Genomic DNA, 23,964 nt, shown 5'->3' on the forward strand with positions numbered 1-23,964 from the left:
GCTCAAGCGTTAAATCCCAGGCATTAAAACAAAGTGAAGGAAACTTCAAAACAGAAGATGAACAAATGCATTTGCTGATGTAAAAGCTCACACCCATCCAAGATGGCAAGTATCCTAAGCCACCTTCTTGGGAATGAACTTTTAAGATCTCCAAAGGGACAGAGTGCTCAAAAAAATCATACAAGTGGATCCGATGAATGTAGCCCAGTCTAGCAATTCAATAATCTGTTCCCAAGCTGACCTATATGTTTCAGACAGAGAAGAATCTCAACATTTAAAGTGACTAATTAACTTTAAGTTATCTAGAGGCTTATATGAAACTGAAAATCATACTGAGCTTTCTCCTATTCTCAGAGCTGAGGCTAGTGGTAGCTATTTTTTCAAAGCCTGTGTAAACAGGTTTGTGCGTGCTCTACTACTGCAATACCAGCAAAAACCATAATCTAACTACCGATCCATCAGTTAGCCATTCAAAAGAAACTATCATAACGAATAACACAGCAGAGATCCCTATCTAAAATATGATCCACTGAAAACTCAAGATGTAGCAGTAAAAGGGCTTTAAAATGTAACTATTTTAGAAAAAGAATGAAAAGATGTACATTTATATAAGGTACTGAGTTTACCCTAACAAATCCTTAATGTTAAGCACCCACTTCATAGAATCCCTTTTCCCCTGACTACCTTGTCACGCTGTGGATGAACACATGCTCTGAACAGCCAATGCTCTGAAGCCACCGTGATCGAGGAACATGGCTTGGAAGTAGACCACTCAGCCCTCAAAGCTGATCTCCTCTTTTCCCTTGGTTTGAAATACGACTGATTTACTACCTACCTGCCACGTGACACCATTAGTTTTATTCATGATTTTGGAAAGGGAAGAGTTCAACAGAGTTAGGGATTTTCCTAGAAGAAAATCTTAGTTAATTTGTAATCTCTTACGTTTTCCTGAAGGCAAATGAGAATACCTTACGGACCTAGCTGAAACTTAACGCCCATGAAACGTTAAAACAGCCAGAGAGGTGCTTTTCAGTTGGCCCACTGTTCATCAGCCAGTAAAATGTCCATTTTTTCACTCGACAAATAGGGATTAATTTTTCCTGCAGGTCGGGTATACAGTTAGGTAGCTCTCAAAACCTCCCCAGGTCAGAAGAGCCAGCCACACACGTTCCCTCTCACTTAGCACCGGCATTCTGACAAACACAACATAGTAACTCAACCATGAGTAACCCCTCTCAGTCTAGGACACTTTTCCTTCAGATTCTGGGATGCTTTGCGAGAGCTAAGAAAAAAGTTTGCAAAAAAGTCTGCATGACTCCCTCTTAAAAGCAAAAGGCAAAAATGAGTAAGTGGTCTCATCCCATGAAAAGAAATTAAGAAGTAACAGGATCCAGCACTGGACCAATTCTGTTATTTATGTTTTATGGTAATAAGTGTTTTCTATATGCATTTGAACAGAAGATGCACAATACTGCAAAAATTGAGAAAATTTTCTAGTATTTTATAAATCTTTCAAATAATCAACATTACCTAAGAAAATACTCCGAAGTAATGAGTTGCAAGAGTAAAAGGAAGACATTATCCTCTGATAGGATGCATTTCCATGAATTTCACTGGCTCAGCATTCCTTCAAAAATATGCAAAATGAAACCTCTGCACCTTCACAACAAATAGGGAGAGCTAGTTGTCAGGGAAAAAAATAAATACAGAAGCTATCTATTAATGAGGTATACCAAAAGGTTACAGCTCAGACAAGCATATCATCCCAACTAAATGAACCCTTAAATCCAAATATTAATTCACCTGTACCCGTTTTTTTCCTCTTATTCAGAGGAAGCGTGGTTTTATAACATAGACCACAGTAACAAGGTTGCTACAAAAAACTGTATTTGTATCATTTGAAAGTTAAAACTAATCTTCAGTTTATCATAGAAGACCAAGGTCATATGAGGTATCAATGAGAAAGTTTCTATTTAAGATAACCCCTTGAGGCCAGGCACTTCTCAAAAACTTCCTAAATTTACAAAAGTACATTTCTGAAGTTTTACTTAGAGTATCCTGTTCCTCACACGGACATTCCCATTAGGGAGATAAGCTTTACATGAGGACTTTAGATGGTATTTGCATGGTGTACATGGGCTGCTATTGGGAAAGAAAGTATCTACAGAAGAGAAACGAAAGCACCCTACTGAAGACTGAGGCTTCAGAGCTTAACTTAGACACTGAGTTCTGCAAATAGTCCTCAAACAAGATACCGAAGTTATTTTTCTTGCTTCATTAAGTTTTAGGTGGGAAACAAATCCAAGAAAGGTTCCTTTTTCCATAAGTCAGACTTGACTCAGTTTTAAATCTGAGAATCACTGTTACCCCCCAACAACAGCTTAATACTTCTAAGGTATCTTCATATATGTTACAAGAACTCAAAATCACCTAAGATCAAAGCTATGCAGCCTCCTCACCTGCAGGGTCTAAACCCCAGTTTTGAACTCCTTCAACAAGCATGCCAGTTCAGTAATGTCACTGCTCCCAGTTTTAAAGACCGGGCCACATGTGTACACAGAAAAAGGAGTGCCTTTATATTCCCCTTCCCTCCACACCTACCCTTCTTTTAAGTGACTGTTGCAGGGATGGTTTGAGCTCTAAGCAGAGGACAATGTTGCAATAACATCATCCAGCTGTCCTCACAGCTGTATTTCAGGATCCTCTGAGACGAGGAAAGGAGAGAGGAGAGCATCCCAATACCAAGCCCACAGGGGAGCAGCTGGGTAGCCCCAATTTAAATCAGAACACAAGAACTCGTGATTCACCAGCTGTAGTCTTGCCTTGCGTTAATGCTCAAAGGAACCCTTCCCCCCTCCAGACTGTAACTAGTTGACTGGTGAAACCTACGTGCAAATTTGTAACTAAATATAGATGTTCTGCTAAATTTGGTAAATCTCTCCTTACCAAGGGGCTGCACTGCATATTTATATAATTATACAGCAGTATTTCACATCTTTACTTTCTACACCTATCATTAGAAAATGGTTGCTGACATTTATTTTAGGTCATGTACTCAACTGGGTCAAGCCGCACTGAAGGGAAACTAGAGTTCTGCAAGAAACTTTAGAAATCAGTTCATTTTAAAGTGTTATTGAATAGTAAGTATTAACCATCACTAGACAGATCGTTTCTGGCTACCGCAGGCCAGACTTTCAAAGTTACTGAGATACTTAGCAAGATTTTTCCAAGAATTAGATGCCTAATCAGGCTGGGTGTGAATGAACACCCTACTAAACAGCGCTCTGCATCCTTAAGCATCATCTCAATACTTCTGGAAACCTGAACCCATCATCCCTCGATGTTTTCTAATCAGTGAATAATTCTTGAAGAAAATTTTCCTTTTTGTTTCACCTCTTACTTCCTCAACTTTGAAAGCACTAGTGAAAATAAGAAAAACATCAACTTTTAAACTGAAACTTAAATTTTTCAGAGAAAAGGCTTTTCTGCCTAATATTATATATCTTAATTTGCATCAACTTTTTGAATTTCTATTCCTTATGGTCAAGAAAATGCTGCTATTTACGTTATTTCAAAGATAATACAGGAAACTAAAATGTATAAGCATTAAATTAACGTCGGAAGTCAAAGATATATTGTGTATACCATTTAAGAATCAGTGCTATGTTAAGAAGATTCACTGACATAGCAATAACTTTAGTAGATTATGTTGCCAATTTAAAACAAACTACCTAAGTATTTACGCTGAATTCAAAACCCCGTTTAAAAATTGAGACCTCTGATTTGTGAAAAAAAAATTAAAAAAAAAAATTTTAAGTCCTAGACCAAATCTACAAGTACTGAACTGATCTGGAGTGCACGCCATTTGACTATTAATTCTACTCATTGTAGGAGGTAGGTTATGTCTGATTTTTAATTATGCTTTATGTAAATATCCCCAGAGGCTTATGCAATAGGTACAGGCTTAAGTAAGGCAAGCTGGTGGAGGCAGGCTGCCTGCTCTGGAGAGGGAAGCTGAGAGCCGAGCTGACTCTGTAGCCAGGGGTGGGCAAGCTCCAGTTGCCATTGAAGGCCTCCAAACCCCTGAATTACAGAACACAAGAGACTTTCTACATTTACACGCTCCCCGCCAAAAGCCACTCACTGAACAGAGCTCCAAGATCCTCCAGTACTTCTGTCGGCACAGCTGGCTTCTCCTACTTGATTTACAACAGATCAGCAAACCACACGATCCTGCAAGCACTAACACTGCCATATTTATCACTTGCTTCAACTCTCTGTTTCTACAGCCCGGTTTTCCATCACAACAGTTTTGATAAGAACCTGCGCGCCCTGTGGCCAGAAGCCCTCAACCACCAAGGACCCTATGGACTTCACATACATGCACTATTAATCACCACCCTGCCAGCACGCCTCCACCTTGACCTACAGGCTTCACAACTAGTATGGAGGAAGCTGTTTAACACTCATGCCTTTGGCACCACTTTAAGTGCCAGCAAAATTCACAAGCAGTGGTAGTAACATACTTAAAATTACACCAAAATCTCACTCTAAACAAATTGCAGGTTGTGTCCAAGCCCTGATTAAGCTTAGAAGGCAACCAAGCAACTATTTACACCACAGTCAAAACCACCTCATCTCTCAGACTACAACCAGTGGCGAAAGTTTCTCCAAACGCCCAGAAGAACCATGGCTTCCCCTCTGTTTTACACAGAAACAGCACAAAGCCTCCTGGCCTCGTCCTTCCATGCCCAAAGGCATGCTTCAGCTTGCAATTGTTTCTATTTGCATGTGATAATTTTAACTGGTAATTCTAGAAAATATTCTATACAGCTGCATTTAAATTTCACCTTGCAGACCTGATACAACTCATTTATACGGGATCCGCTTCAGTCCCTGGTTTCCCAACCAGTGACTACCATGAGTGGGCACTGAGCTAGGAAACCAGAAAGCTTTGATTTTTCTCCCAGTTCTGCAAGGCAGAATAAATGCAGCACACTCGTTTCACCTGTAAAATGGGGACAGTACTCCCACAGTAAAGTACGTGAAGATCTGATGTAAGAAATGCAATATATTTTCAAAAAAGTTAAGCTAAAATATATTGCTTTTTTCATTCTCTAGATAAATACTTCATTACACTCTTGGTCCTGTGCTTCCCCGATGATTTTCTTTTGTACCTAATTTGCCATTTTGACTAATCCAATTATTTTAGCACATTAAACTCAGACTAATACAAGGATACAAAACCTAAATACCACTGCAGACACACAGCAGAGCCTACAGAATATTGTACCATTTTTTTTATGACTTCAAGAGTAGAGAAAAGAGTACAGATCAAGGCAGCATGGCAAACGCTCACTTTATTTATTTTAATTCTCCCTTCTAGTTCTCACTAATTCCACTCACTGGTAATAGCTGAAGGCATACACCCAAATCAGTGACTCATGGCACAAGACCACAGTCCAAACAGTCACTGGGTTTTCAAAGCAGTGCTTTCAAGAATTGCAATGCTCCATCCCAGGAGTTTAACTGCCTTCTTTGTTCAAAAAAAAAAAAAAAAAAAGAAAAAAAAAACAACAAAAAATAACACTGACAACAGGTGCTTCTTTAGTTCTCATACACACAGAAGAAAAAAAAAAGAAAAAAAATTCACTCTTGGTCCTCCCAGCCATACCCCGTATTCTCACAAGGCGGCACAGATGTGAGGCACATCCTTCCCACCCATGCTTCTTACCCAGGTTATTCTCCACAACCAGAAACACAAGACAGAAGAACTCCCCAGGCAATTTCAGCTTCGAGATTAGCCCAACTCCTCTATGTGTGTTCTGGAAATCTCCAAGTGTTTTAATTCCAACTATTTTTTTTTATTATTATATATTTTAAATAAGAAAGCTTTTCCCAAGTTTTTCAAACGAGTAATTTTACTCTAACAGCTGTTTGGGAACCTTTATTTTTTTGACCTCAATGCCAACCTCCCAGACACATTATTTATAATAGGGTGTCTGTCTTAATATTTGCTATTAGTCAAAAGACCAATAGAGTGCTGCTTAGTAAACACCTTAGCTGTTCAATCTTCACATCCTTTAAATAATGGGGTGGTTTCAAAAAGGATAAGCTTTCAAAGCAGAACTCTGCTCATCTTGTAAAGAGCCACAAACACTCTGATACAGCCCATTTCCCATCATTTTCCAGGTTCTGTAACCACTGCTTTGTATCTTCAAAGACATATTAAAATGTGACATAAAAAACATCCTATTGAGCAGAAACTCATAAATTACTTGCACCCTAGTCTATCTACAGTAGGCCTTCCAGCTCCCCAAAACAGGTATGTACTTGAACACGTAATCCCCTATCATCATATGTTCAGGATACCAATCACGCAAGGAACGTTCACACGTAAGCACTCACCTGCCTGATCATTAGATTTTTAGTTTAGTTAAATGTCCTGCTGTTAATACAATTTTTAACTTAGGTTAGGTGGTCACAAGCAACGTGCAAATGTGGGTCTGCATCAGTTTAATCACTACCAGTTTGGGTTTCAGGAGGGCTGGACAAAAGAGGATCACCAATGGAAGGCAAAAATTTAGACACGGGAGGATGAATACAGGCTCCCTTCCTTCCATTTCATGTGTCGGTGGACACATACCGAAGAACCCACTCCCGGCCCCCAAAGAAAAAATGGTATGTATCGCCTTGGCTACCATCTTCTTCCTCCTGCAGAAGCACACAGAAGTACAAAACACTGGAAATACCACAAGCTTGCAAGTGCTAGCCACTTTCTCCTGCTTTCCACTAAGACTACATAAGGGCTACAATGGTGGCTGTGATCTCAAGTCTTCTTTCTAAAAGAAGCAACTAAGGAAATAAGATTCACCCTTTGGTGGAGGATGAGTGGGCAGCAGCGACAGATAAAAGCCTTCATTTATCTTCTCTCTCTAGGCTACATAAAGCAGTATTAGATGCAAGTTTACAGGCCCAAGAATGCTCCATTTGGGTTGGGATAAGGCTCCAGTCCCTCCCCCACACCCTTCCCTTAAAGCTCTCTGCAGGTTTGGAAGATCAAAGGAAGACAGCTCCATTACCCTCTTCCATTTTGTTGGGTAAGAAATATTTCTATTGCATAAAAGTGTATCTCTCTCTCTCTCCCTCTCAAGAATTTAGCAGTCTCCTTCCTCCCAAGTCCAGGGCAGCAATACCGGGGGCCGGAGGCTTTACTTTGTTCTCCGCTGGGTGGAGGATCTCACCTCCCCCTTCCAAACCTGGTTCAAAGTGGAAACCACTCCTAGAGGTCAGGAGGCAGCAGCACGGGAGACATCTTTCTCCCACGCTCCGCAAGCAGAGAGGCAGCGGCGAGCAGAGGGCTCGGCCGCCCCAGGAGGGTGCAGGCGGGGCGCCCAGCCCCCTCTCCCCGGGGCCCGCCGGGAGGCGCGGCGGAGCCCAGACCCCCTCCCTCCTCCCCGGCCTCAGCAGAAGGCCCTGGGCCGCCCTGCCCGTGCGGGGCCGCCGGGACCCCGCCCCCGCGGCTCCGGTGCGGCCGCTCACGCCCATGGCGGCGGGGAGGCCCGGGCAGGCGCGGGGGGGGGGGGAGGGGGGTGTGGTGCGGCCCGCGACCCCCGCGCCCGGTCGGGGCTTCGCCGAGCGCCCGGCTGGCGGCGGCGGGCCCGGCGCGGCGGGCTGGAGGGCGGGCGCCGGCCCCGGCCGCCGGCCGGGCCTGTCAGGAAGCGGCGGAGGGGAGGAGAGGGGAGGGCCGGGCCCGCCGGCGGGATCGCTCACCTCGGACACCTCGTCCTCGTCGCTGCCGGAGCCGCCGCCGCCGCCCCCGCTCCGCAGCACGGCGGCCGCCAGCTTGAAGTCGAGGGCGGCCTCGCCGGCCGCGGGCGCGCCGGGGCCTCCCGGCCCGCCGGGCCCGGCCTCCCCGAAGAGGCGCACGGCCCGCAAGCCCAGCGGGGAGGGCCCGGCCGCGGCGGGCGGCTCGGCGGCGGGCGGCGCGCGGGGAGCGACCGAGTCGATCTCCTCGTCGCCGACGGGGGCGGCGGTGCCGTCCGTGAGCATCGCGCTGATCCGGGGCCGCCGCCGCTCACAGAGCCCAGCCGTCTCCGTCCCCTCACGGCACCGCAGCAGCGCCACTAACTTCTCACACCCTACCCGGCCGCGGGCGCCGCGCCGCCCACCCACCGCTCCGCCCGCGCCCATTGGGCGCGCTCGGCCGACGGCGGCGCGCTATTGGGCGCGGCGCCCGCCACTCCGGGTCTCGTCACGCGCTCCCAGCATGCTGCCCTGAGAGCGCACGCCGAGGCGGTTAGAGCCCGCCGCCCCGCCCCGTTTCCCCGGCCTCGCTTCCTGAACTTCCCGGGAGCGGATTGGTCGTCTGGAACATCAGTCATGTGCCTTGCCAGAGCTGCGGGAGCCGATGGGGCGAGCAGGCTGTCGGTCAAAGCGAATTTGGGAGTTGCGGATTCCGATTGGCCGGAAGGCACATCGCTCACAACACACGGCGTCTGGCGCCGCCCGATTGGCTCCTGCCGTGCCCTGGGCCCCCCTCCCCTTCGAACCCCCTGAAGGTCTCCGTCAGCGCCAGAGATAGTCACACGCCCGCCTGTCCCGAGCGGCGATTGGAGGCGGGCGCTGCCTATCGAGGCGAACGGCCCGCCCCCTCCCTTCCCGCCCTCCCGTCCCGAGCGCGGCCCGCCATAGGCTGAGCGCGCCGTCACTCTGCCCCCCTTGCCGCTCCGCCCGCCGTGACGACACTGGCGCGGCCACGTGGCCTCTGTCAGCGCCGCCGGCCGGGCCCGAGGGAGGGGCCGTTCCTCCCCCCGCGCCGGCGGGGCGCGACAGGCGCGACGGGGCCGGGGGCGACGGCTTGGGCCTGCCAGGCGGCAGGGTGGGGTCGGAGCGCTGGGGGTGAGGGAGGGGGCCCTGGGACGGGCCTCCCGAGGGGCTGTGGGCGCCCCGTCCCTGACAGCGCTGCAGGCCGGGCTGGACGGGGCCCGAGCCACCCGGCCTGGTGGGAGATTCCCTGCCCACGGTGGGGCTGGCCTGGCTGGTCCGCGAGGGGCCCTCCCGACCCGGGCCACGCTGGGGTTCGGCGGTGCCTGCCTGCCGTCAGACGGGGCAGGAGCAGAGGGGCTGGCCCCAGCCCCTGCTCTGCCCCTCGCCCTGCGCTGCATCCGGGCCGCGATGCTAAGTCACGGAGATGTTGATCTCTGGTCCTTGGCGATGCATCAGCTCAGACTGGAGGGAGAAGCAAGAGGGGGACGAGGCTGGCAGCGCTCCCAGCCCTTGCTGCCACCGTGCCGCCAGCTGCAGCCCCACCAAGCAGCTCAGTCCCAGCCCGGCTTAGCTTTCGCTCAGGCCGGGCTTGGCCCCCACACCAAAGCATCCCCCGGGATGGCTGTGAAAGAGCGTAGCGCCCAGGACATCACCTACCTCCTCGCCATTGTTTTCCTCCTCCTTGCGCTTCCTGGGCTGTTTCCCCTCTGCCTCTTTCCTGGCTGTTTCGGGCAGGAGGCTGTCCAGCCAGCTCAGGTCGTGCAGGGAGAAGACGCGCTCCAGCCCCTTCCGGATCCCCACCAGTGCCAGCAGCTGGACCAGGGCGAAGCGTGGATCAGCATCTCACAGTGCTTGGGGCTGGGGGCCAGGGAACAGGCAGCGTGGTCCCTGTCACATCCCCTCCGACCCCCTCGTAAATGCCAGGGAGGTGGCACGTCACCCGTCCTGGCTTGGTCCCAGGGGGCGATACTTGCACAACACCTGCAAAGCAGTGACAGCCCCACCGGCCCCAACCCAGGAGGTGAAGGCTGGTGGCAAAGCCATGTTGTGGCTCTGCAGGGACCCCGCCAGCCCTCGGACGTCTGAGCACCCACGTACTCCACCTGCCAGGGCGTGCGCCCCCACCCAGGGCAGCACCTGCGTCCCCCGCGCAAGGCGAGTGCCGGGGCTCCGCCGATGCTCAGGGCACGTGTGGGCAGCACCCCGCCCGGCACCAAAGCAGTGCCGCCTGATTAAAAGGGATGTCATACCATCACTGGGAAAATAATAGCGGCCATGGTGGACTTGAGGACCCAGAGCAGGGCCAGGCACAGCAGCTGGATGACGGTGAAGAGGTGCACGCGGCGCAGGGGCACATGGCGGAGGTAGGCAAGGTCTGGCTGGTGCTTGGCTGGCATCAGGAGCAGCTGCACGCGTTCTGTGAGCTGTGGCGAGAGGATGGCAGGTGGGTCACACACCTTCAGCTTTCAGGCAGCTCTCACCCACCTCGCTGTTGGGACCGGGGCTGGCAGGGTGGGTTTTCGCCATTGTTTTTGCAGTTCAGCCCTCTTGCCGTCTGCGCTGGCTGCCAGCGTGATGCCTGGGCGAGTGAGTTTGTCTGCAAGACCAGGGGTCCTGGTACCACCACCGCCCCAGGCCAGGGGAGCACCTTGCAGGCAGACATCTAGAAAGGACTCAAGCTGGTCTTAAAAGGGTTGATTGAGAGATAACAACCCCTTGATTCGCCTCCCTGCATGCAGGAAACTTTGCCAGAGCACAACCCCAGATTCCCCAAGCAGAGGGAGGAAAGGAGGGGATTTCCCAGCCTGTCATCCAGAGCAGGGTAATTGCAAGGAAAATGTACTGTTTAGAGGAAAAAAAGAGGTAGATATTTCTGGAGTGGGGATTTTTTTCCCCTCCGTGGGTTTCTCAGGAGAGGAACACAGCTGGCACATCAGTGGCAATGCCAGGACCAAAGGACCAGCAGGTTCCAGCTCTGCCTGCAGCTCACAGATGGGGACATCCCTGCAGCTTTGAGAGCAAGTCTGGGTTATCCACTGGTCCCTCCACTTCTCCCAAACCACCTGATCTATCAGTGCAGAAGTCGCTCCTGCTCCCCAACATCCCACACACTTCCTTTTCCCTTTCCTCTGCCCCAGAAAGGTCCCCCTGTTCCTCTTTGTCCTGGGCCTGGCGGGGGACAAACCCGTTCCAGGCTGCACATCACACAGAGCTAAAATCCAGGCTTTGCTGTGCAGTGAGAGCTGCCATCGAGCAAACCCCCTCATCCCCAAAACAGCCCCCACCAGCAAGCCCAGCGCAGCCCCTGCTCACCTGGATGCTGTTGAGCGCCACCACCCCCATGTGCAGAAAGACCCCGTACAGCACAGGCATCGGGATGTGCTGCAAAACAGCAGGGCGAGGGGTCAGCAGGGCGCAATCCCCAAGGGCGCTGCGCTTGCTGAGTGTCCTCTTCTGTACAAAAGCCAGCACATGTGGCTGCAGCATTTGCTTCCTTCCTTTCCCAGTTTAACAGCCCAGTTTAATTTCATCGCTTTTTGCTTATCTTATGGCTTCGAGGGCTTTAAAGCCCGGACATGCTCCCAGCTACGCTGCTCGTGTGGGGACATCACAGTCTTCAGAGAGGGGAAACATGTACCGAGTTCCTTGCCCTGTTTTCCAGCACATGGTGGGAGCAATCCAGGTTGGAGATGGAGAACAGGACGCCAGGCCACTTGGAGATATGGCTTATGGCCCAGGGTCTATAAATGCCGGGGGGTCCTGCCTCCCTGGCACGCTGCTTTCTGCTTTCCTTTTTACCTCCTCCTCTGCAACCATAAACTGGCTCCTGCCCTCTGTGTTGCTCAGCGTGGTTTGGTTTTTTCCCAAGCCCTGGCAGGCAAGGAGGGAGACCGGGGGTCGCTTGCTGCTCCCCATGGATTCCACCAGGGACACAGGGACTGCCCGGGGCTGGGCCGGCTTCCTTGGCATCACACAAGGGCTGTTGGAGAGGAAGCATTAATCCACATGCCTGAGGCAGCAGGTGACTGCTAGTCCTGGGGCTGCCGCAGGTGTGGCAGGGGGGAGCGTAGGAGAGGCGGGTCCTTCCATGAAGGACCACGCCAGACTCATCCTGGGGCTGGGGAGGCAAGAAGAGTTGCCCTGGGGGAGGCTCCCAAGGCCCACAGACACTGCTCACTGCTCTGTATCTCGCCACCCATTGCAAAGGGAGAGGGAGGACCAGGCTTGGTCTCTGGTTTCTCTGCCACAAAATCACGCAAGGGTTTGGGTTGGAAAGGACCTTCACAGATCATCCAGTCCAACACCCCTGCCGTGGGCAGGGACATCTTCCACTAGATCAGGTTGCTCAGAGCCCCGTCCAACCTGGCCTTGAAGGCTTCCAATGATAGGGCATGCACGATTTCCCTGGCCAACCTGTCCCAGTGTCTCACCACCCTCATTGTAAAACATTTCTTCCCTATGTCCAACCTAAATCTACCCTCATTTAGTTTAAAACCCTTGCCCCTTGTCCTGTCACTACAGGGCCTGGTAAAAAGTCTCTCTCCATCTTTCTCATAAGCTCCTTTTACATACTGAAATGCCTCAGTAAGGTCTCCCTGGAGCCTTCTCTTCTCCAGGCTGAACAACCCCAACTCTCCACAGCAGAGCTGTCCCAGCCCTCAGACCATTTCGGTGGCCTCCTCTGGCTCTGCTCTCACACATCCATGTCTGTCTTGTGCTGGGGACCCCAGAGCTGGCCGCAGTGCTCCAGGGGGGTCTCAGGAGAGCAGAGCAGACGGGGACAATCCCCTCCCTTGCCCTGCTGGCCACGCTGCTGGTGATGCGGCCCAGGAGGCACTTGGCTGCGAGCGCACAGTGCTGGCTCATGTCCCATCTGTCACCCACCAGTATCCCCAAGTCCTTCTCTGCAGCGCTGCTCTCAATCCCTTCATCCCCCAGTCTGTATTGATACCAAGGGTTGCACCCAGCCAGCTGCAGAACCTTGCACCTGGCCTTGTCGAACCTCATGAGGTTCACACGGGTCCACGTCCTCCAAGGTCCCTCTGGATGGCATCCCGTCCCTCAGGCGTGTCAACCGCACCACTCAGCAAGTGTGCTGAGGGTGCACTCGATCCCACTATGTCGTTAATGAAGGTATTAAGAAGTATTGATCCCAGTGGGGACCCTTGAGGGACACCAGCCAGTACTGTCTGCCACTTGGACATTGAGCCGCTCTCTGTAACTCTTTGGACAGCCGTCCAGCCAATTCCTGATCCATCTAACAGTCCATCCATCAATCCCATATCTTTCCAATTTGGAGGTAAGAATGTTGTGGGGGACCGTATCAAAGGCTTTACAAGGCCATCCTCAGAGGTGAGGACAGAAGTGGAGGAAGAGGAACCTCCTGCCTGCCCCCACGTAATCCAGACGTGGCCAGAGCACTGGGGGGGCTCTGCCTAATGTGGCAGCGGTGGCAGGCGAGAGCCAACACCAGCCAGGCTCGGCCCCCCATGTGTCGGTGTGGAGGGCAGTGGTGGGGTGTGTCTGGGGACCGCAGGGGACCCCGATGCCCACAGGGAGGCTGGCCAGCTGGCTCGGGGCGGCAGTGCGCTGGGGTGCCGGCCGGCCTGCAGCGCTCAAGCCAAACCCTTTGCCCAGCCCCTTCCCACACGGCGCACAGTTCCCTACCGGCCGGCCAGGATTCCTGTGGTGGGTCGATGGGATGAGGGATGGTGGGGTTAGGAACCCCCCCAGCCTTGCAGGATACGGCCACCCCCTGCCTTCCAAAAGAGGCCAAACCCAGCAGCCAGGCTCCCTACCTCGAGAACAGGTGCCATGAAGACGGAGACCCCCGTCAGGACGAAGACAGCCAGGCCAGTCAGCCTCTGCTCCCTGCGGGCGGCAGCGCAGGTGTCACGGGTGCCCCGGGGTCCCTCGGGAGCCCACAGCCCCTGCCTGCCCCCCAGGGTCTCTGCTCTTTTCAGCTCTGATGGCCATGGGGACCGGTGGCATCCCCAGGGAGCCACAAGCAGCCCCAAAGCCAGGTCTGCCTGCCTGTCCTTGTCCCCTGGCTCCGCAGCCATGGGCAGGGGGCCCTTCGGAGCAGAGTCTGGGCTTGTTGCATACCTGATGCCCAAGAACTCGGGGTGCTCGCCAGGGGCCGAGGTTGCACTCTCCTTCCTCAGGCTCTCCATGTGCGCCAGGGAGATGACGGTGGCCGAGACGTACCAGGGGAGGCCAGTGGTGGAGGTGACAACCATCAGGAGGGAGACACAGAGGAGGTCCAGGTGAAAGCCTGCTCCTTTCTGCAACAGGAGAGGCAGCGGGGCTGGGGGCGAGCCATCTCCCCGGCAGCATCAGAGGGGTGGCAGTGGGGTCTGCCCACCTTGCCGGCTGCTTCAGGGTGCCACTCTCCACTGGCTGCCCCCCTGGCCCACGGGGTCCAGCTGGGACCTGGGTCCTCCCCGTTGGCTGGGTCCTGCCTGTCCCCTGTCCCCCGCTCACCTGCAGCTTGTACTCCCTGCGGTTAAGGATGACAGCTGTGATCTGCTGGTCCATGAAAATGAGGATGGTGACGAGGACGGCGGGCACTGCGGACACCAGGCAGACCCACCACGGGTTGGCTCCAAAGGGGAAGACGATCCAGCCCCGTGCTGGGTTCGTGGGCTGTGGAGAGCAGAAGGGTCAGGGCAGCCGCCACCCGCCTAGGGGGTCTGTGGCACAGCAGGGTGACAGAACCGCACGGGTGCCCAGGCTGGAGCCCTGTGGGCACCCAGGGATGCTCCACCTGGAGAGAGGAAGAGCATCCTCTCTCATCCTGGGGATGCTCCTGGGCAGCGTGACCCACCAGCCCCCCACGAGGACACCCCGGCTGTGGTGGAGCACTGAGCCCTGGGCATCACAAGCCAGGAGCTGGGCACGGGCCCCCAGGACCAGGTGGAAGAGGTGGCATTGCGCGTTGATGATGGCAAGCCCAAGGAGGTGGTGGCGAGCATGGGCTGCTCTGAGGTGCTGCCAGCCCCACTCCACACCCAGGGTGGGGAGCCCAAGCCCAGACTTGAGCTTGTGGCTCTCGCTCCAGCGTGAGGTGTACTGTGACGTGGTTAGTCCGGGACCGAGCCAGGTTATTTACAGAGCGTGGGATCAGCTGCAGCTCAACCCCTTCTTGTTTGGGGGGCGCAACCCGCATCCCCATAGGGCTGGACCCGGCGGTGGGAAGGACAGCAGCAGCACGGCGGGATGGCCACTGTGGGTGGCACAGTGCCCGCTCCCCGCGGGCACCTTCAGCTCACTGGGGACGAGGAGCTTGGGGGTCTCCAGGCCCAGGGCAGCGTCGATGGCGCAGGAGGCGAGGATGGCCAGGATGATGGCAAAGTCGCTCACCAACCTCCGTACCTGCAGGTGGAGAGGGCTTGGCCTGGGATGGCCAGGGCGGCGGGTTGCCCCAGGAGCACCCCCGGGTTGCAGCACCCAGAGCCGACCCCACGCTGCCAGGACAGGTGGCCATGCCGTCAGGGCGGCCAAAGGATGCTCACCCCTGCAGGGAAGTAGCGGCTGCTCCTGAAGCGCTTGAGCGTGGTGCAGGAGAGGAAGGTGCCCCCGAAGAGCAGGAAGGAGACGAGGGTGACATCGGGCACATACTGGCAGCTGGTCCCCAGGAGGTGCCCCCCTTGACGCAGGCACTGGGTCCTGCTCAGCCCAGCTGGGGCAGCGGGAGGCTGCAGGGACAGGGCAGGCGGCGAGGAGGGGTCATGCACAGACCGGCCCTCCCCAGCCCCTCACCCGCCCACCCGGGAGCAGGGGCTGTACCTGCCAGGGGCCCAGGGGCGAGGGGAGCGGCGTGTCGTTCCCTGCGGAGCTGTGACCTGCAAGGGGACGGGGGGTCAGGATGCCAGCACCATGGGGATGCTCCATCAGGGGTGACTTGGACCGCACTGCCATCAGAGCGGCTCCCCAAACTCTCCCCAAGGGCTCAGGGTGTTGGATGGGGCCCCATGGGACCCCTGAGGCCCCAGCACTGGCTGATGCCCAGGCAGCACCAGGGGGAGATACCCCTACGAAGGGCTTGTCTGAAGCACCAGCCACTCAGAGGCACCATTGGCCCCAGGCTGCGCCCAGCATTGACACACAGTGCGGGTCCCATTTGCAGGATCAGTGTGGACATGTCTTCAGGCCCCAGGAAACACCCTCTGATTTACAGACTGGGCTAGAAACAGCAACGCAAACCCACCAAGGTGCCCACCTCCAGCCCCTGGCGTCCCCCATCCCAGAGCCACAGGAGCTGGACCAAGGTTCTCCTTGCTCCTGGCGCTGCCCCTGCGTCTGTCCCAGGAGGCAGGGACAGATGGACAGATGGCATGGAGGGGAGTGGAGGAAGGTGCCGATACGGTTGGGCAGGCGAGGACGGGATTGAGCAGCCTCCTCCTCCTCCAGCGCCTTCCCCCATCTAGCTGGGCAGCAGGGTCCCAGTGGGGTCCCAGAGTGGCATCCCCCTGCTCCCCACCAGCCCCGCAGCTGCTTGGGCTCACCAGGGCTGGACAAGTTGCAGACGCAGCTGTAGGAGGTGACGTTGTCCAGCCGGTATTGCCAGTTGATGGGGAAGGCATCCGCCAGGCTCAGCATCTTCTTCAGGGAGTCGTAGATGAATATCAAGCTGATGAGGGCGCAGAAGCCTTCCTCGGTGAAGCGGGTGAAGTACCGCGCCAGGTGGCTGGCCTCGGTGGCCACCAAGACCACACCAAAAAAGGCCACCCAGAGCCCAATCCAGAGGCGAAACTCCAGGTAGTCCAGACTGTGGTCCCTGGTGGGAAGGGTGACCCAAAGCAACGACACCCGCCTGGCGTGATGGTGGCCCGTGCCCCGGCCAGGGGACGGTGGCCCGAGGAACCATCCCTGGCAGGGTACTTACTGGCTGAAGGAGAAGAGGAGGCGCTCGAAGACCAGCACAGGGCCGGTGCTGCTCAGGATGGTCAGGGGCTGGCCGGAAAAAAGGCAGAAGATGGAGCCTGCAAAGGCCGTGCCCAGGAAACTCTCCAGTACCCCCTGAAATGCAGGGGAGGGGTGCCAGGCGTCAGGCACATGGTGAGGACGGGGGTCCCGGACCTGTCCCCCGCAGCGGCACAGCTGCAGGCAGCTGCCCGCACCTCCCTGCACTGCAGGGTGTGGGGTCAGCGCTCGGTGACCGCAGAGGCCGGGGAAGGACACAGGATTCGGGCGATGCTCAGGATGTCCCGGGGGCACCGCTGGCTCCCCGGGCACCGGTGTGAGATGGGCACCCAGGAGACCCGCGGGCTGGGCCGAGTGGGGCTGGTGCGGGGCACCCCGCGGCCACACCGACCTGCATGTTGGCGGTCGCGTCCCCCAGCATGCCCCCAAAGGTGATGGCATTGGTGACCGTCGCCAGGTAGATGTAGAGTACTGCTGAGAGGCACTGGGGGTGCAGGGCGTTGGAGAAGTCGCTGCCGTACCACGGCGCCTTCCTCCGGATGTCTCGCAGCAGCCCCCCGAAAAGCCTGGGGCAGCGGATGGAGATCTCAGAGCAGCCCCCGCAGCCGGCCATCACCCCTGAGAGAGCTGCAAGGCAGGGGACGGTCCCTTCCCCAGGAGACACCAGCCCAGAGTGGTTTGGACGTAGTGGCCCCTTGTGCTGGGGAGATCCAGCGCCCTGCCCTGAATTTGGCATCCCGCTGCACCTCCCACCACTCTTGTCCTTCCAGGCACCCACCTGCCCGTCCTTTCCAGCTCCTCCCTGGAGCACGGGTGCTCCAGGCCGGCTCTGTCCCCAGCTGCTGCCATGTCCTCGTTGCCGTGGGACTGCAGATCCGGTGGGTGCACGGGGGTCCTGTGGCAGACCAGAGCCTGAGACGACAGGCTTCGGGTTGGAGCCCTCAGGACCCAGCTGTGTCTAGGGGATGCTATGAGGGGACAGGGAGGATGGAGAGGGGACAGGGCTGAAAGCAGGGCTGGGGGGACCTCGTGTATCCCCTGATAATGAGGAGGAGGAGAAAAATCAGGAGGAGGAGGAGAGATGGGGGTGTTGGACTAGAAGATGTTCAAAGGTCCCTTCCAACCCAGCCATGATCTCCTCCAGCCAGCCGTGGAGCCAGCCCTAGTGGGACCAGTTTTGGTGGAGGAGCTGGGCAGAGCTGGAGGTGTCCTGCTCGGAGGACGAGTTTCACATCCGAGTGCTGAAACCCAGTGTTCCCAGCAGCTCCTGCCTGAAGGGCATGCAGGGCAGTTTTGCCATCCCCTGCCAAGAGGGACAGCGGGACGAACAGCAGCGGGGACCAGAGTTGTGGTCATCAGCAGGAGCTGCAGAGGAGCTTGGCTGGGAGGACCTCACTGGCAAAGGTTGGCTCCTGGGTGGCTTCGTCCCCATGGAGATGGAGATTTCAACGTCACAGGCAGAGGTGTCCACCTGGGACCCTGCAGAGGGGCTGGCAGAGGCTGCGGGTGCCCTCCCTCCAGCCTACCTCCTGTGCGGAGATGGCAGACAGCTCGGAGGAGGAATTCGGGTGCTGGGGTCCCATTTCCCGGGAGGAAGCACAGTCAGCTCATCCAGGAACGCCTCCATCCCTGCGATGAGGTCCTCTCGGTGCTCAGCCTGCCGGGCAACCCTTTGGAAAAGCTGTGGGGAGATGCCATCGTTTAGCCACCATGTCCCTGTGTTCAGCCACTCGGAGCCTTCCTCCCAGCCTGCAGCCATCACCGAGAAAGGCACCCGTCCACTTCAGCGCAATGGGTGCACCTACATCCTACAGACCCAAACCTTTGTTTCCTTATCCTGGGCAAGGGAGGCCACCAGCTCGCCCCATCCTCTGCCTCCCCTGCTGCAGCCTGCAGAGGAGAGGAGCCCCAGTGTCCTCAGCCTAGGCCTCATCCCAGGCCCATCCCACCCATGGGTGCTGCACCAGGCTCACCTCATCCGTCAGCAGCGTGGCCATGGCCCTGCCAACCTCGTGGTAGGCTTTCACTTCGGCTCGGGGACCCAGCAGAATGAAGAGGAACCTGTGGGTGAGACAGCACATCTCGTGAGCAGCCCTCTTCTCGCCGCGGGATGCTTTTCTGGGGGGAGACCATGGTGCTGCGAGGATGCTGGGGATGGCAGCTGGCAGGCTTGGGGGGCCACTGCCACCTTAAGCATGGAGTTGAGGGCAGAAGACAAGACACATGTCTGCTGCCCACTGCATGGAAACCCCACGGGACACCATGGGACATCAGGACCCCAGCTGGATCACAGGGTCTATAGAAACCTGGGCTGGGGGGGAACACCCAGGTCTTTGTGGCAGAGAAGAAGACATCCTCAGCTGGGGATGTTTGTGGGATCGAGCTCTAGGATGGGGTTCTCTGTGGGGTCAAGGTCTTGACAGGGGCTGTCTGTGGGTTCATGCTCACGGGAACGTTGCTCGCAGGCAGGATGCAGGAGCGTTAGCATCGGGAAGGAGCGCTTGCCAGCTGCACGGGCAGCGGGTTTGGTAGGACTACAAGGACAAGGGAGGAGGTTGGAAAGAGGGCTCAGAGTCCTTGAAGAAATATGGCTAAAATCCCACACCTCAGAGGGTGCTGCAAAATAAAAAGGTCTCGGAAGGACAGCCCATCCAAATATTTAACTAAGCCCTCCACTCCTTTCCAAAACTGGCAAAAACGGCTACAGTCCTGGTAGTCCCGAGGCTGCGGAGCGGTTCCAGTGATCGTACCACGAGCAAACCTCTAGAGAGGGGGTAGGGAAACTCCTCCAACAGCACAAGCGGGGATGAAGGCTCTACAGAACCTCTTGCAGCCCTGACGTGGGGCGTCATTGCTGGAGGTCTCCCAGAGCCTGCTGCAAGGGGTTGAGAGGTGACAGTAGCCACCTGGGATTGCTTTCACCCAGGCATCTTCATCAAAGCAATGGGAAAACCTTGAGATCCTAGGGATGGACCTGGGTGGAAGATAGCGCCGAGACGGTGGCTGTACCCACGGGACAGGCCGGGGCAGCCAGCAAAGGGATGCCACCACGTGCAAAGGGATGAGTAGGGACAAGATCTCCTTCCCTTCCTGTTTGGGGGAGGAAAGTACAGGGCAAGGGGTTGTCGTGAGCCCCTCAAGACCCGCGGGGGCTCCCCGGGGACCTGCCACCCATCTCCCACCAAGGAGAGAGCAGGAGGTGGATGGATGTCCGGCTCCACCCAGCTCCTGGAGGACGGGTGCTCTGGGCAGAGTGACCAGGAGGTGGCAATGTCCCTCCTGATCCCCGCCTGCCTCCTTTCCACGCTCCCTAAGGAAGTCCCCAGCTTAAGGGGCACACTGACGATTTCCCCTTACGGCTTCACATGATGCGTTCCTCAACTGTGGAGAAACATCTCCTCCCCTGCTCCTTTCCCCCTACGCCAACAGTGCCGCAAGAGCCACCCCACTGCTCAGCAGAGCATTGCGAGCAGCGGGAGGGCAAGAGGCTCCTGCAAATCTGCGTCCCCCTTCCCAGCCTCCCACTACTGCTCCCGGGCAGTAAGTGGAGAGCATCCAGACCCTCCTAAGGAGGAGAGTGAATGCCGAGCCCAGGTGGGGATAACCCAGGGGATGTCCCCTCAGGCTGCCCAGATGATGCTCCACTCTCAGCCTGTCCCGGGATGCTCCTAAGGAGCTGGGAAAGGCAGGAGGGAAGCAGTGAGCCAGGGTTCTGGAACTGCATGTGGCATTGGGTGCTGTACCCTTTGCTTTACCCAGCCAAAGCCTTGTTCTGTGTGGAAGGGAGCAGGGAGACAGGGATGAAGTGGGGCTCAGGGCCATTGGCCGTGCTCTGTTTACCTGCTGGGGAGAGCGACTTCGGCCAGCGAGCCGAGGGCTACCCCTCGCCGGAGGCGGATGAAGGCGGCAAAGGGCTTCTCCAGGAATTCAACTTCACCGACAGCAACATGGGCTGCTTCGGCCCCCGGCGGGACCTTCTTCTTAAATCGGTTTCTCAGCTGAAAGGAAAGGGATGCAGTGGCTGGGCACTTGGGATGCAGCAGCTGCTCCCAGCCCAGCTCCGTCCTGCCTTACCTGCTCCTTAAGAGGTGTTTCAGAGAGCTGGGCTCCAGGCTCAGACCAGCTTTTGGCCTTCCCTGCAAAGAAAGGGAGCAAGCAGCAAAATACACGTGCAAGTGAACGGCCAGCATGGGTATTGCCCCAGGCTGGTGGAGGGATGCCTGGTGGGACAGCCATGTTGCCAGCCATGGCCGGGCACCATGCCTACCTCGGCAGGGTGAGAGGCCAAGCTCGGCGAGGAGCCACAACGGGGATTTGGTGGGCTGGTGCCGTGGCTGGCAGAACAGGAGGGCTGCCAGGCGCTCCTTCAGCTCGGGCTGCAGCTCTGCTTCCTCAGGCTGCCCAGAAAGTGCCTTGTCTGCAACAGGGATGGGGACAGCCCTGAGTCCCATCGGTTTGCTGCCTGGTGGGGGGCTGCCCAGGGAAAAGCCCACTTTGTTGGAGCAGCAGACAGCCACCCCATGTACCCGGCTATCATGCATCAGTGCTTTTATATAGGGACCTCCTGGTAGCCTGGTCCCTCTCTGGAGACCAGCCCGTCCCAGGAGGTTACCTTTGCATTCCCCACATACCGATTATTTCCTTGAAACTGAGGGCATCCAGATCCAGGAGCATCGTCCCCTTCTGCAGGCACGTCCTCAGCTGGAAGAGGCTGTGCAGGGGGAGGGCTGGGACGTGGGGCGCGCTCCAGCGCTCCCCGCCATCCTCCACCTTCTCCTCAAACTTTATCCACCTGCCCGGGGAGATGTGCGGGGTCAGCGGCAGGATAGTCCTGTGCCCCATGCCAGGAGCTTGGGTTCATCTCTGAGCTTGGCATGGGGCTGGCACAGGCAGGGAGGGGCTTGGGGGGCCAGAGAGGGCTGCAGCGGGCTCGTGGAGCAGGGACAGGTGGGCAGCTTCAGTGGTCACATCCCCATTCCTGCTGACCCACACCTCGCTCCAATCTCCTGATCAGGGGGATTTCACCAGTCATGGGATCACAGAAGGGTTTGGGTTGGAAGGGACCTTCACAGACCATCCAGTCCAACACCCTGCCGTGGGCAGGGACATCTTCACCAGATCAGGTTGCTCAGAGCCCTGTCCAACCTGACCTTGAACCCTTCCAATGAATCCACAATTCTTCTGGGCCATTCTTCTGTCCCAGTCTCACCACCCTCATCGTAAAACATTTCTTCCTTATGTCCAATCTAACCCTGCCCTCTTGCAGTTTAAAACCGTTGCCCCTTGTCCTGTCACTACAGGGCCTGGTAAAAAGTCTCTCTCCATCCTTCTTGTAAGCCCCTTTTATATACTGAAATGCTCAGTACTGTCTTCCCGGGTGCTCCAGGCTGAACACCCCCAACTCTCTCAGCCTCTCTCCATAGCAGAGCTGTCCCAGCCCTCAGACCATTTTGGCGGCCTCCTCTCACAGGTCCATGTCTGTCTTGTGCTGGGGACCCCAGAGCTGGCCGCAGTGCTCCAGGGGGGTCTCAGGAGAGCAGAGCAATCGGGGACAATCCCCTCCCTTGCCCTGCTGGCCACGCTGCTGGTGATGCAGCCCAGGAGCCACTTGGCTGCGAGCGCACAGTGCTGGCTCATGTCCCATCTGTCACCCACCAGCATCCCCGAGTCCTTCTCCGCAGCGCTGCTCCCAACCCACCCATCCCCAGGCTGTGCTGGAACTGGGGGTTGCCCTGCTGTTAGCAGTGTTTGCTGGAGTCAAACCAGAAGTGTCTTGAGCTGTTTGCCACACTCAGGCCGTGCCAAATATTTTAAAGCCGGGCGCAGACAGAGCTTCCCTTTGTCCTCATGGGTGGGCGCGCTGCAGCGGGCTGACTCGGCGTGCTGCACGGAGGGAGCGTGCCCCGGCAGAGCAGGCTCCTGCCGACGGGCAGCCGTGCCGGGGAGAAGGCGGCTGGGTGCTGGGGAGAGCCGTCGCAGCCACAGCCCGATGGCTTTGCCCCTCCAGACCCTCCGGCCCCTGGGGCAGACCCATCGTTGCCCCCAGGCCCCCGTGGCCAATGTCCCCGTGCCCCTGCCGAGCTGCGGAGGGGTGGTGTGGGGTGTGGGGACATCCCAGCCACGCTCCTGCCCCACACCAGCACGCAGCTGGCCCCAGCTCCTCTCCCTTGGGCCCCATCCTCCCCAGCCAAGCCTGCCCTGACCTACCCTTGCCGGTCACCGCCTGAGATGTGCTGGGCAGCCGGATCTGCGGAGCATCAAAGCACCGTCCCAGCCCCAGCGCAGCCACTGGGGCCTTGCAGAGGCAGCAAAGGCAGGAGCAGAAGCAAGGGCGCTGTGCCCTGCAGGGTCACTGCCTGCGCCCTGCCTGACTCCCTGCCCTCTCCCATGAAACCAGTCACCCTAAGCCAGGCAGAAGCAGTGCAGGCACCGGCGGGGGCAGAGGGCAGCGAGCAGCTCTGCTTTGGCACTGAGGCTGAGGAACCACCAGCCTTGGGAGATGCCATGAGCTCCATCAGAGCTGGGCTTTCACAGGCTGGGCTTCCCAAAGCGTTGCCAGGGAAGGAGTGCCTACCTGGCCGTCTCTCTCCACTCCAGCCCTGCTGGGGTGCTGAGGAGCTGGTTGAGCTGGATGAAGAGCAGTGGGCTGGTGACGTCCCCCCACTCCTCCCGCTGCAGGGCAGCACCAGCTCGCTCGGTTGCTGGAGCCATGCTGGAGGGGCAGATGCTGCAGCCGAAGGCCCGGTGGGGAACTTCAGGGTTGCTCCCCTCTGGTTTGGGCTGTGAGCAGGTGTCTGCTGCCCGGAGAGCCGTGCCGGCCGGCCCAGGCGTGTGGGCTCACATGGCCACCAGCACCGGCAGCCACAGGCACGGGCTCCCCTCCAGAGCTGCTGGCACTCGCAGGATCCCACTCATCCCACACCTTATAAAAGCTGCGAACCAGTTTAAACTGGCCACAAACCAATACACAGGAGCTGAGCCCAAAACAATGACCTCAAAACACCAGGGCCAGCCCCGCGGGTCTCAGCGTGGCTGGTTCCTGCCACCCCTGGCTGCCCACCTGGGCCAGAGACCAGGGGACCTCCATGCCTCCTTCTAGGACCTGTGTGGACAAAGCTGCACTGGTGGTCTCGGGGGAGCAGCGTGTCCCCAAGCCCTCCTGCACCCCGCAAGGCTTTGGCGAGGGGATGGCAAGGCCAACCCCGGATAGCCGGTGGCAGCATCTGTGCCTGCGCCAGGGTGCCTGTGCCTGTGGCAGGAGGGGTGGCA

The 23,964-nt window shown here is 56.7% G+C and overlaps 2 protein-coding genes across 24 annotated transcripts in view; both read right to left on the minus strand.

Annotated features, from left to right (window-relative positions):
- ANKHD1 (ankyrin repeat and KH domain containing 1) overlaps window positions 1–8,164 on the minus strand; it is a 120,833-nt gene extending 112,669 nt beyond the window's left edge. For 20 of the 23 annotated variants that reach the window (XM_075163949.1, XM_075163936.1, XM_075163948.1 and 17 more), the window contains exon 1: window positions 7,774–8,162. In XM_075163949.1, the coding sequence (XP_075020050.1) occupies window positions 7,774–8,052 (279 nt within the window). In that variant the 5' untranslated portion in view covers window positions 8,053–8,162. Of the gene's footprint in view, window positions 1–7,773 lie in introns of all 23 variants that reach the window. The other 3 variants (XR_012675867.1, XM_075163952.1, XM_075163951.1) reach the window with 1 other exon arrangement.
- A 1,172-nt stretch (window positions 8,165–9,336) lies between these two features.
- Window positions 9,337–23,538, minus strand: SLC4A9 (solute carrier family 4 member 9). The gene is given in 20 exon segments (XM_075164803.1): window positions 9,337–9,582; window positions 10,020–10,193; window positions 11,083–11,151; window positions 13,569–13,641; window positions 13,876–14,054; window positions 14,254–14,415; window positions 15,031–15,144; window positions 15,285–15,467; window positions 15,559–15,614; window positions 16,278–16,549; window positions 16,658–16,791; window positions 17,087–17,261; window positions 17,474–17,590; window positions 18,222–18,376; window positions 18,669–18,756; window positions 20,536–20,693; window positions 20,770–20,831; window positions 20,963–21,112; window positions 21,327–21,487; window positions 23,270–23,538. Coding segments are annotated over 20 exon segments (2,997 nt in total).
- Window positions 23,539–23,964: the final 426 nt, after the last annotated feature.

This window comes from Calonectris borealis, chromosome 15 (assembly GCF_964195595.1).
Source record: "Calonectris borealis chromosome 15, bCalBor7.hap1.2, whole genome shotgun sequence".
Classification (NCBI taxonomy): Eukaryota; Metazoa; Chordata; class Aves; order Procellariiformes; family Procellariidae; genus Calonectris; species Calonectris borealis.